This window comes from Puma concolor, chromosome C2 (assembly GCF_028749965.1).
Source record: "Puma concolor isolate L17-30 chromosome C2, mPumCon1.1.hap2, whole genome shotgun sequence".
Lineage (NCBI taxonomy): Eukaryota > Metazoa > Chordata > Mammalia > Carnivora > Felidae > Puma > Puma concolor.
Window position 1 is genome coordinate 60,851,443 of NC_141675.1, and position 12,179 is coordinate 60,863,621.

Consider the following 12,179-nt stretch of genomic DNA (forward strand, 5'->3'; position numbering starts at 1 on the left):
TGTAATTTAGCATTCTCACCAGCCCTGTAACCCTGGACACATTATTTAACTATTTTTGTGCTTCTGTTTCTTCATATGTAAAATGAGGACTAATAATAGTACTTACCACCTGGGGTTGCTATGAGGTGATGAAAAATGCTTACAATACATGATAGATGCTCGATATATGTTAGGAAATTACTATAGAATGTTTCTTCTTTCAGCTGCCTACCTTACACCTTGCAAAAAACAGAACAGAGCAAAAGTTTTTCACTTGATCAGTACTCACAAATGAATAATGATATTCACTAATGGATATTCCTTGTGCTAGACACACACCGATAACATAGTTAGGAATGGAACAGCCATTCAGCTGTTATAACTTATATTAAAGTTAAAGCTTATATTAGAATATAAGCTTTCAGAAAGTTTATATTCTAATGGAGGGTGCTATTTATATTCTAATGAAGGATGCTAGTAAAAAAGGTGAATAAAGGCTTCCCGTAGTAAAGGTCAGGAAGAAATTCATGTGCAAGGGGAAGAATGAAGAGGTGTATGGATCCTTCAGATACAATGACCAGTGAAACTTCTCTGAGAGATATTTAAGCTGAGACCTGAACCTGAAGAAGGAAGACCATACAAGAATCTAGGGGACCTAGGAGTATTACAGAAAGGAGAGTCCTAAAGCTAGAACCTTCTTGAGTTCAAACAGCAGCAAGCAGGCCAGGGTGTGCAGAACAGGGTGAGTTCAAGGAAAAGCAGTAGGTTATGAGGCCCTAGAGTCAAGTAGGGGCCTAATCACAAAAGGGCTTGATGGCCACCGGGAAACTCTGACTTAGGTTTTGTAACTGTGATACAAGGCCAGTGGGGGAGTTGGCACTGGGGAGGAATATGATCTGATTGTCACTTTTAAAAGATAATTCTGGCCGTTTTGCAAAGTAGAGATGTTGGGTGAGATGGGTAAACTGGGTCAGGTGGGAGTGGCGGAGGCAATTAGAAGAGGTAACGTTCAAGGCATATTTTAAGTTGGAGTTAACAGCACTTACTGCAAAATGGATGTGAGCCTGAAAGGAAAGGGGAGATTCAAAGGTCACTCCCAGTGTCCTTGGCTGGAGCAGTTAGATGAACACTGCTGCCATTTACAAAATGGGGAAGACCAAAGAAATCAATTTGCAAAGAAAAGTCCACAACTCTGTTTTTGGCATGTCAGTATCCTAATCTGGAGTTAAGGGTGATTATTAAGGTGACCTTGTATATTTCAGGTTGGATAGGGTCACTAAGAGAGAGTGTAGATATGTAAGAGTTTACAAGATTGGGCCTTGAACACATTGACATTTCAGAAGCTGGGAAAAGAAGGCATTCCAGACAACACTGTGAAGTAGCAGTGAGAGAAAAAGAAAATCATGAGAGTGTGGTGCCCTCAAGGACACGCAAAGAACAGTTTCAAAGACTATGGAGTCGTCAACCACATCAAATGAGGCTGAGAGGCTATGGAGAGCTCTGAGGAATATAGAGGTCACCATTGACAAGAGCATTATGATCAAATGGTGAGAACAAGAGCCAAACTTCATGGTCAAAAGGGACACAGGAAATGAAAATGGTATTTAGACATCCCTTTCAAGGAATTTTACCATGGAGGGAGCAAAAACTATTGTGAGGGGATTGACTAATGATATAGGTTCAGAGAAATCTATTTTTCATTGGAGATATAATAGCATGCTGTCCCCTCTTTAAGGAACTTTCTGGATTGAGCCAAGAATGGGAATTTTATCTCCTTTATAAACAAATCTCCCACCACGTTTGTGGTGGGTAGTTCAAAGATTATCCATTTCAAGAAATTAGATGCTTCACCTGGATTTGAACTCTGTACAGCTGGGATTCCATAAAGAAAATTGAAAAACAGTTTTCTTCTTCTGAGGTAGCATTCATGCTGACTGCTGCTGTAACATCAAGTGGAATAATTTCTCTAAACATAATTTTAAAAACTGAAGCATTTCTATTTCTACATCCTAAAACAGGAAATACCATAAAATGAAACACTGACCATTTGGTATGACTGTAGTCTATCATTATTGTTTACAGAAAAGGAAAATAAAATTCCATCTATTTCAAAGAAGTGTCAGTAAATCAGATGCTTTAATTCATGAGAAGATAAGGAATATTTTTTTTAGAAATATGGATTTTTAGAAAATTAGATTGAGACTGCTTTTGACTATCCTGATGTCAAAATTGTCTTTTACACAACAGTTCTGTGAACTGTGTTTCACTAATACCAACTAAATGTGTTTTTAATGATGTTATAATAAACCTAAAATCTTGAGAGGAGAGTGATGCTGTCAAAGTATAATTGTTTCAAACTTGGAAAATAAACCATCTACCCCCAGGGCAAGGTTTATTTGCAGATAAATGGCTTGTTTTCACCTTGGCATTTATCCGATAGCAGGAGGAGACATATCCTTGGTAAAAGTTCTATTATCATTATCTCTTATTTTAATCACAAGCATCTGGTTGAGGTTTAGTTCCTCCCCTATAAAAAAGAAAATGGGGCCATTTCAAGAATCAATAAAGGGGAATCTGTGAGACAGGCTTGAGCTCCCGTCAGAATCATCTGGCCCCGGATGCCAGACAAGCCAAGGGAAGGCACCTGCCACATTTGTAATATTGCTTTTGAAAGTCTGCTGAGACCTCTAGAGAACATTCTGCTCCGAGGGGAATTCAGTGTGAAATTTCACTTCATAGTTGTCAAGTAGATCAGTCCTGGAAATGAAAAAGTGTCTATGATGAGGACATTAGAGAACAAAATTAGAATGAAGCTCCAGGTTACCTATTTCCAGTACTGGCTCTTTGAGCATAGAGTACTATTGACACGTGAATCACAAGTGAGAGGATGGCCTTGAGGAGGCCTGGTAAGAGCTTGAAGCTGACAGTACTACCTGCACAGTTCCCACACCATCAGGGTGATCCTTAGGGAGCATCAGCCCTTAACACCGTTTCTTTTCTGTCCCTCTCCTCACACCCACCCCAACATCACAACTCTGTCCTACAAACTTCTCTCTTTGACACTCCACTCCTTTCCTGAGGGTTTTTCAGAGAATTCCATGGCATACCAGACCCACCTCACTTTTGAAATCACAGCTCCTGGCCTGCTGAGAGGCAGAGACCATTTTTAAATTTTTTTTTTTTCAACGTTTATTTATTTTTGGGACAGAGAGAGACAGAGCATGAACGGGGGAGGGGCAGAGAGAGAGGGAGACACAGAATCGGAAACAGGCTCCAGGCTCTGAGCCATCAGCCCAGAGCCCGACGCGGGGCTGGAACTCACGGACCGCGAGATGGTGACCTGGCTGAAGTCGGCCGCTTAACCGACTGCGCCACCCAGGCGCCCCAAGGCAGAGACCATTTTTAAAACAAATTGTCCTTTCTTCTCTCCACTCCCTCTCACCACGGCCTGGTGACAATTGTTGGACTCTGACCCAGCCCTGAGCCCTCCTTAGGCAACTTTGTTGTCTGGCTTGAAAATATAAACCAGACCAATCTAACGTCTCTCTCTGGATTTAGAATTGAAAAACCAATTCAAGACTGAAGTAGCTGTCTGAGTGAAACTGAGAGGGAAACCGTGAGACAGAGGCCTTGAATGAACCATAATAAGTTAAATCCTTGAGCAGAAGCAGAAAGGATGAGTGAACAGAAGCAGCCAGTCAGTAGGGAAACATAGAGCTAATGTGCCCCCCGAAAGTAGGAACCCATGAGTGACCAAGGCCACCTCTTCCAAAGCTACCTGTTCTTAGATTTCCATACAATTCAATTTCTTGGTAAAATAAACCCACTCTACTTTCAGTATCTTGATTAGGTTTCTGTACTTGAAGAAACACACATCTAACTAGAAGTCAGTGAGCAATGTAGCCAACTGCTTGAAGTTGGATAATTTTTTAATAGCTTTCAGTGAATTGAGAAGGAGAACCTATCTTCCTTCATGGTTCTCTGGAGTCTGGTCTTACAGCAAAAAAGATGTAAATCCAGCCAAACATCTTAACAACATATAACATTCTGTGACAATATAAATCGTAGAACACCAGCCTGAGAAGGGCCCAGAGATTTGGGACTCTAGGCCATAGATCTCTAACTTTTGTGGCAAAATTCTTTCTTCTATCTCACAGAGACTCCCTTTACATAAAAAATATCTTGGCAGAGATGCTTTTGTTGAGAACTCAGTCCTCCTTCATACTCCTCCCCCCAAATCAAGAAACCTTATGAGTCCCCAGAATTTGGCTTGAAAGCCTTTAATCTCTCATTTGAGATGTCAACTACAAAGGATTTAAGCACTGCTTTATGTGAACATCTGTAATCTCTGGCTCTCCTATACTAGTATTCAATATTCCTATAAGAAGAAACTATTTCATATTTGTTCTCTGTGTATTGTCATAAAAATTTCCATCATAGGTTTCAAAATATCCTTATATTGGAACATCCATTTGAGACAAATATTTCATATCACAGTATTTTTTAACAGAGTGCATTGAAAGTCCTTGCCAAAGCAGATTGGATTTGGGCATCAGCCCAAAGACTGAACTTTAAAGAGATGTGGAATGTGTTTCAAGAAGTCCTAAGGTGAAAACCTGAAGTTGAATAATGATGAGGTCTCTGTTTGTGTAACTAAAGCATGTCTTTCAGACTAAAAGAGAGGTATGGTTTATACATGAACTTGAGTGATTTAAGTATAGGAGTGTCTCTTAAATTTGATTTGTTTAAATCTCAAAAGGTTGGTTTCTGCCACATATTTCAAACCACATCAACTTCAAAATGCATATATTCTGAAAGTGAGCTGTGGTGGACCAGTAATGAAAGTAACACTAGAGGCTGTGACAGACAGCCAGGTGCCTTCAACATCCACCTTGCCCTGTAACACAAGCCCAATTTTCTTCTGGGTAGCAATGTGCCCACTTAAGCGACTACATTTCCAAATTCCCTAGCATCTGATGTGGCTAAGTTCTGGCCAATAATCCGCAAGTGGAAATGTTGTGTGAGCTTTCCGGGAAGTTAAAGGAAGTTACCTCAGTTAGGGGGTTATCTATTTCGCGCTCCCCACTTTCCCACTTCTTGACGCCTTGAACTCAGATCTGATGGCTAGAAGTCTGCCCCCGTCTTGAACGACAAGGTGACCTTGAGGATAGAAACAACACAGTAAGGTGTAGTTGCCACACCAGCGTTACACTGCCTATTCCCTGACTTTACATACAAGAGAATCATCTATGTTAGTCTACTCTTATTTGGAGTTTCCTGTGATATAAAATTAAACCATATCCTGATTGATTCAATGGCCTAACTTACCAGGGTTTCTTTCAGGGCTGTGGTGTAGGTGAGAGGAGAAAGTAAATGGGGTAATTACTTTTGAAAACTTGAATGTGCATCTGTTCATCTCCTGCCTGCACTTGCCACTTTCACTTTTTAAGTATAGAAGCTGTTTACAAAATCTACTGTCACTTGGATAAACGACAAAATGTTATACTATAAAAATATGACCATTAACTAAAAAAAAAGGGAAATTATATCAAAATTTACCCTAAAACATCTCTTTCATACTTAACTTATGAATAAATAAGACTTAATTATAAAATAGGGATGAAGTACATTTCCCCTTTTGGAAATGTTCCTAAGCATTTGTATCTAGAATAATGTATTTTTGTTTTCTGGATAGAAAGAGTGCTTCCTTCTGGCAGAAGCAAGAGCATAGAGATGCTGAGAACTGTTTCCATAACTGTTATTGCATATTACATTTAGTTGAAAAAAGAAATACAAGCTAACCCCATCAATCAATTAATTCTTCTCATTTTAAACATAACTGTCACCTCATGGAGAACATTAAAAATATCCTCTCCTTTTCCTTAACTATGGAAGACATTTGCATTAAAAAGGGAGGATTTTATTTCCTTAGAGTTCATCTATGCCTGCTGGTTATTCCCCAGCTAAAGTCATAATCCTGTTTGCAACATCATAATCATTTACCCAGCAAACAATCAGGGTGTCACTAACAAAGAATTATGACTTTAGGTGGGGGATAAACTACAGGCACAGATGAACTCTGAGGAAATAAAGATTGTTTTCATGAAAATGTGGCTAGTAATAAATAACCAGGGATGAAAACTATGATGAAACAGAATATCCTATAAAAACAGATTTGGGGAGGTATAAATGGTATGTTTTTACAATTTATCCTCTCCGAAAGTATGATGATCAGAGTGTTTATAATAAAAGTATCAGTGCAATTTTAACATTTAAAAATTCTGAACTTACACATGACAGAATAAACCTAAACATAGATGTTTCAGGGGCCCCTGGGTGGCTCAGTCGGTTGAGCGTCCGACTTCAGCTCAGGTCACGATCTCGCGGTCCGCGACTTCGAGCCCCGCGTCAGGCTCTGGGCTGATGGCTCAGAGCCTGGAGCCTGCTTCCGATTCTGTGTCTCCCTCTCTCTCTGCCCCTCCCCCATTCATGCTGTGTCTCTCTCTGTCTAAAAATAAATAAATGTTGGGGCGCCTGGGTGGCGCAGTCGGTTAAGCGTCCGACTTCAGCCAGGTCACGGTCTCCCGGTCTGTGAGTTCGAGCCCCGCGTCAGGCTCTGGGCTGATGGCTCGGAGCCTGGAGCCTGTTTCCGATTCTGTGTCTCCCTCTCTGCCCCTCCCCCGTTCATGCTCTGTCTCTCTCTGTCCCAAAAATAAATAAAGGTTGAAAAAAAAATTTAAAAAAAAAATAAAAATAAATAAATGTTAAAAAAAAAATTAAAAAAAAAAACATAGATGTTTCAAAAATAATATTAAAATAAATTTAGATATTTAGCTTTCAACATAAACAACTTCATATCAGTCAATTGTCCAACTCACTGAAAACTTTCTCCACTTTAGATATTACGTTGAGTGACTTTTGTGTATCATTAACTTGATCCTAAATTCACTAACTGATCCATCCATTAATGTGCCTGTATATTCAATGTGTAGAATTAACTTGTGAAAAGTGATGGTAATAATCATGACAGAGTGCTTTCCAATTTCCAAAGTGTTTCCGCATTCACTACTACATTTGTTTCTCACAATGTTCTTCTGAACTAAGTAAAGTCAGTATCTTTTTTTTCTTCCATTTTGTGATGTAGAAACACATTCAAATAAATGATCTGCCATCTAGTAAATATATAACCTGATAACCTGTGTTTCTCTCATGAGACGTATATGTGTGTATGTGTATACTGTATACACATACGTACACATCATACTGTCTCTCCTTGGGAAAAATTAGGGACTAAGATGGCTTATCATTGGATCTGGCATGTTCATTCATTCATTCATTCATTCATTACTGATGACCAGTAGTGAGAGCTAGGCATATGCTAGAGGTTAAGTGCATAGTGGTGAGCAAAATGGATATAATCCATGTTTAGTTGAAATGTAAGGTCTACTTGACATACATTCAAAATTCACACCAATACATTATTGTGCTATGAGGCGCTATGAAGGGAAAAGTAGGATGCTATGAGAAAGAATAAAGAGAAAGAGAAAGGAACACAGGGACTTACTTTAGACAGAAATGAGAAAAAGTCTCATTCAGAAGTACATTTTGAGGGGCGCTTGGGTGGCTCAGTCGGTTAAACGTCCAACTTCGGCTTAGGTCATAATCCCGCGGTTCGTGAGTTTGAGCCCCGCTTTGGGCTCTGGGCTGATACTGCAGAGCTTGCTTGGGATTCTCCTTCTCTCCCTCTCTCTCTTCCCCTCCCCTGCTCACACTCTCTCTCTGTCTCTCAAAATCAATAAAATTAAAGGAAAAAAAAAAAAGATGAGATAAGCATTGCTCAAGATCTTTCCAACCACTGAATCATAGGGACATAGAGACCTGTTTTTTTCTGAATCAAGGAATTATTTAAAATATCTGAGTGCCCTATTACAGAGATGGAGTCATTTTGTAACAGTCATTTGGTCAAGAAAGGTTTTCTTTGCACTTTACATATAAGGCACAGCACTGAGTGGTCTTAAAGGGTAGTGCACCCCATTGGCCTGTCTAGCATGACACACTCAGAGTGTACTAGATATGAACGACAGTAAATATCAAACAATATATTCAAGCTACCAAATATAACTTAATGTCAATTTGTTTCCATTATGTGTATCTCCAGAGTTATAAAATTATAGAATTTCCTATTACTATCACACCACTAGGCATGTCTGAGTATAAACTACTAAATCCCAATGTGCATACAAAACCGTGTGATCATTTGTCCAGTGATTTGTAGAGGCACACTGTGGTAACTCTAGTATTGGGAGTATGGCTGTGATTCTTCTTGAATGTCTGTAACTCTCTGGATTCCACAGTCAGAACTAGGTGCGTGCCTTTAACAGTGATTCTAAGCCTGAGCATCAAAATGAGAGAACACATTGAAACTGCTTCAGGCAAAGGCTCTAATCTTATTTAGTTTTTATTTCCTCATTAGACTAATGGCAAAGGAATTAAGGAACTTTTCTAAATGTGTGGATATGGGAAGCAAATAAAGGCAGAAGGGAGCCTGCTCTGCCACCGAGGACCCTCATGTTTAATTTCAATGTCATATTGGAAGTCGAATGACAAAGTCAACGGTCTATCCATTATCTCAAGTTCTGGCCAGAAATGCATTCAGGACAACTAATTCTCAGATTTATTTTTTATTTAAAAATTTTTACATTGTAAAAGGTAACAGTATCTTATAAAATCTCTTTCTGAGCTAGTTCATAAAAGACTCAAGCCAAGACTCAAGACAGAAGGAATGGCAGTGGTCCTTCTTCCTTAATGAGAATAAGACACCTCCTCCTTCCACATTGAGAAAAACACTGGACTTTTATAAATTGCACCTAGGGAGCAATTTTCTTCTTCATCAGAGGAATGAAGATGTCCTACAGCAAAGGAGGGTAGGGAGAGTAGAGAAATTTTAAACCTGAGCAGACATGCTAAAAACAAAAATAATGTATTTTCCTTCCTATTTTAACTGATGAACAGTTAACCACAAATACAAAAAGTCAGAGAGCTATCAGCCTCAGGACAAGATGACAGAAGGGCCTTTAACATAAAGGACGCAGATTTGAAGGTGACTCAGTTAACTCCCTGGGATGGGGACAGAGGAAGTGCTAAGAGGATAGTGAACACTTTGGAGGAGTCACACTCTTCATTTTAAGATACTAATTTCTTTCAGGAAATTTAATTTTGATAGTATGAGTGGATTTCCTTACTGTTTATTGTTCATTTATGTGAACCACTTTAATGAAGCACATTTTCATATTGAAAGGCATAGAAATAGGTGTCTTCACCATTTTCTATCCTGCTAGTAGATGACCAGTACAATGTATCGATCCCATGGAAAAATTATCAGAGATAAATTACACTAAACAATCATCAATCTTCTATAACCCAGAATCATAGGGAAGAAAAAAAGAATCTGAACCTTGAGATACAGTTAATGCTGTGATGATGGCATAGCCAACCTGCAGGTATGTTTTCCTGATGTCAACAATCTCTTTAAGGGGAAACTGTCCTAAAGCGTCACAAAGTGACAACCATGAAACTATCCCTCCCCACGTCTCCTTCTGCTCTTTTCTTAAACCCTTGAATTATAAGATCAAGTAAAGCACTGGACACCCACCAACCCCAAGATCTACTACTACTAAGACTAGCAAAACACCTCTGCATGTGTTATTTTCTCTGGGTGTCACAACAGTCCTACAGATATATTTGTATTAGTCAGGGTTGTCTAGGGAAATAGAATCAATTGTGACAGCTAGCAAATCCAACATCTACAGATCAGGCCAGATGGCTGGAGACCCAGGAAAGAGCTAATGTTGCAGTTTGAGCTCAAAGGCAACCTAAAGGCAGCACTCCCTCTTCCGTGGAGGACCTGAGTCTTTTTTCTCTTAAGACTTTCAAGTTGGGGCGCCTGGGAGGCTCAGTCAGTTAAGCGACTGACTTCGGCTCAGGTCATGATCTTACAGCTCGTGAGTTCGGGCCCCGTGTTGGGCTCTGTGCCGACAGCTCGGAGCCTGAAGCCTGGTTCAGATTCTGTGTCTCCCTCTCTCTCTGCCCCTAACCCATTTGTATTCTGTCTCTGTCTCTCTCAAAAATAAACAAACATTAAAAAAAATTAAAAAAGAAAAGACTTTCAAGCTGATTAGATGACATCCACACACACCACTATGACTAATCAGCTTTACTCAAAGTCTATTGATTTAAATGTTGATCTCACCTCAAAAATGCGTTCACAGAAACATCCAGAGTAAAGTTTTAGCAAATATCTGGGTACCACAGTGTGGCCAAATTGACAAAAAATTAACCATCACAGTGACACGCCCAAAGTAAGATGTTTGTGGGAGGTGGTGGGGGCGGGTTCTGTGTTTTCTAGTATAAGTTTTTGTGTCATAGTAGAATGACAAGTGTTATGTCTGCTTTATTTTGGGTCTTCTTTTTTCTCTTCTGGCAGCAACTTTTGAAGCTACCAGAACTTGTGTGAATTTCAAAAACCCTAACCGAAACAAAACGAAACATAACAAAACGAAACAGTAATTACCAAAGCAAAACACGGATTCCAGGCTCAATTAATGCTATGGCCATCAAATGTATGCTCTTACTGATGACATAATTGCTTAAAATATAATTCAACCATCCAATATTACTTTAAATGCAATCATGTTCTAATCTATAATAGGTTCTAGAGACACAATTATAACTGTTCGTTTTTAAAATTCACCAAATTTTACTAATATTGTGTGTAATATAGATCAGCGTTTGACATACAATAAATCGTTTGGAAGAAAAAGCCCTTGAACTTACAATTTCACTGATTTTTATTAGTCTGCCAATCTTGAAATATCAGAAATATTAACAATCAAATCTCCAGCACCGGGGACAAGTAATCACTTGGTCACTTTTTTCAGCTGTTTGCTTTACTCTGGGTACCAAATGGAAAATGTAATGAACAAATGATCATTATCATTAGGCACTCTTTGATTATGGGAGTGTGATGACGTGTTGCCGGTCAAGAAAATCCTCTTCCTCCTCCTCCTCCGTGCTGCTTTCAGAAAGTGTCAGCAAAGACTGAATTTCAGTATCTTTTTCAGAAGAGCTGGAAATACATTAAAAGATCAATACACAATATACAGAACCAGGTTTCAACTCTTCATTCATCTTCTGATCAATACTACATGCACTGAAGTCATTGGAGGCAGGCAGATGTGAGGGGGCTGTCTCCAACTGGGGCCATAATTTTCAATGTGCCCAATATACCAAGCCTCCTTTTAATGAGAAATTCTCATCATTCTCCCTCTCCCGAGAAATAAAGCCACAGTGGAACCAAGGGGAGACGATTTTATGCTCTCTGGTTGTGTCTTTCACTGATGATTCAGAAGGCACTTCAGAAACTTGCCGAGCCTCAGGTCATCATTAAGAACATTCATCATTACATTGGCTGTGCAATAGAATCCCAACGAATAGATTGCCAAATAAATCACCTTTTTTGCGTACTGTAAATTAGGACTATGTGGATAGCCAATCAAGATATGCCAAAACCAAATTTAATGGCAGCAATTATTTAGTTATTTTATCTTGTTACATTTTACTGTGGAGAAGAACTGGTAGAAAGTCTAGCATACAGGTGTCAGGTCTAGGGAAGGAAGTAGTGTGGGGGAGCAGAAAGGAGTTTGTGTAATTCAGATTTTTTTTTGTCCAAGTCATCTAGCATTTCAGCCCATGCTATGCCACTAAATAATATAAAATACTTCATCCTGTGATAGGTATCTTTTTGGATTCTTTTTTATGACCCACAGAGGCTAAATCATCAAGTTCCTAAACTCTGATCTGTGGGTTAGGGCAGATCTGACTGAGATAAAAATTTTCACTGGTCTAAGAAGGGAAAATAAGGACAAGGTAAGGACTTTTTCATGACGTTTTTAATTTTAAAGAACTGCTTTATTCTGTTTGTGTCCCTTATATTTTTAGTATTAAATGTCCTTTCTTTTATGAAATGATGCTGAGAGTATGTGGTAGGTTTACTTTGTTTTAAAAGAGCTTTTTAGGGAAAAAATAGCAACTTTATATTGATCTCTCTTTTTAAAAATGGAAGTGGTGTTAGAAATGCAAAAATCCAAGGGCCACAGCTAAATGATTTTCTCTTTTAGAAAGATGGAATAGGGGGGCCTGGG

General features: G+C 39.0%; 1 protein-coding gene across 2 annotated transcripts in view; it reads right to left on the reverse strand.

Annotated features, from left to right (window-relative positions):
* Positions 1–10,808: 10,808 nt before the first annotated feature.
* Positions 10,809–12,179, reverse strand: part of ZBBX (zinc finger B-box domain containing) — a 118,964-nt gene continuing 117,593 nt past the window's right edge. For both annotated transcript variants that reach the window (XM_086674665.1, XM_025913367.2), the window contains exon 21: positions 10,809–11,104. In XM_086674665.1, coding sequence (XP_086530791.1) covers positions 10,990–11,104 — 115 coding nt within the window. In that variant the 3' untranslated portion in view covers positions 10,809–10,989. The remainder of the gene's footprint in view (positions 11,105–12,179) is intronic.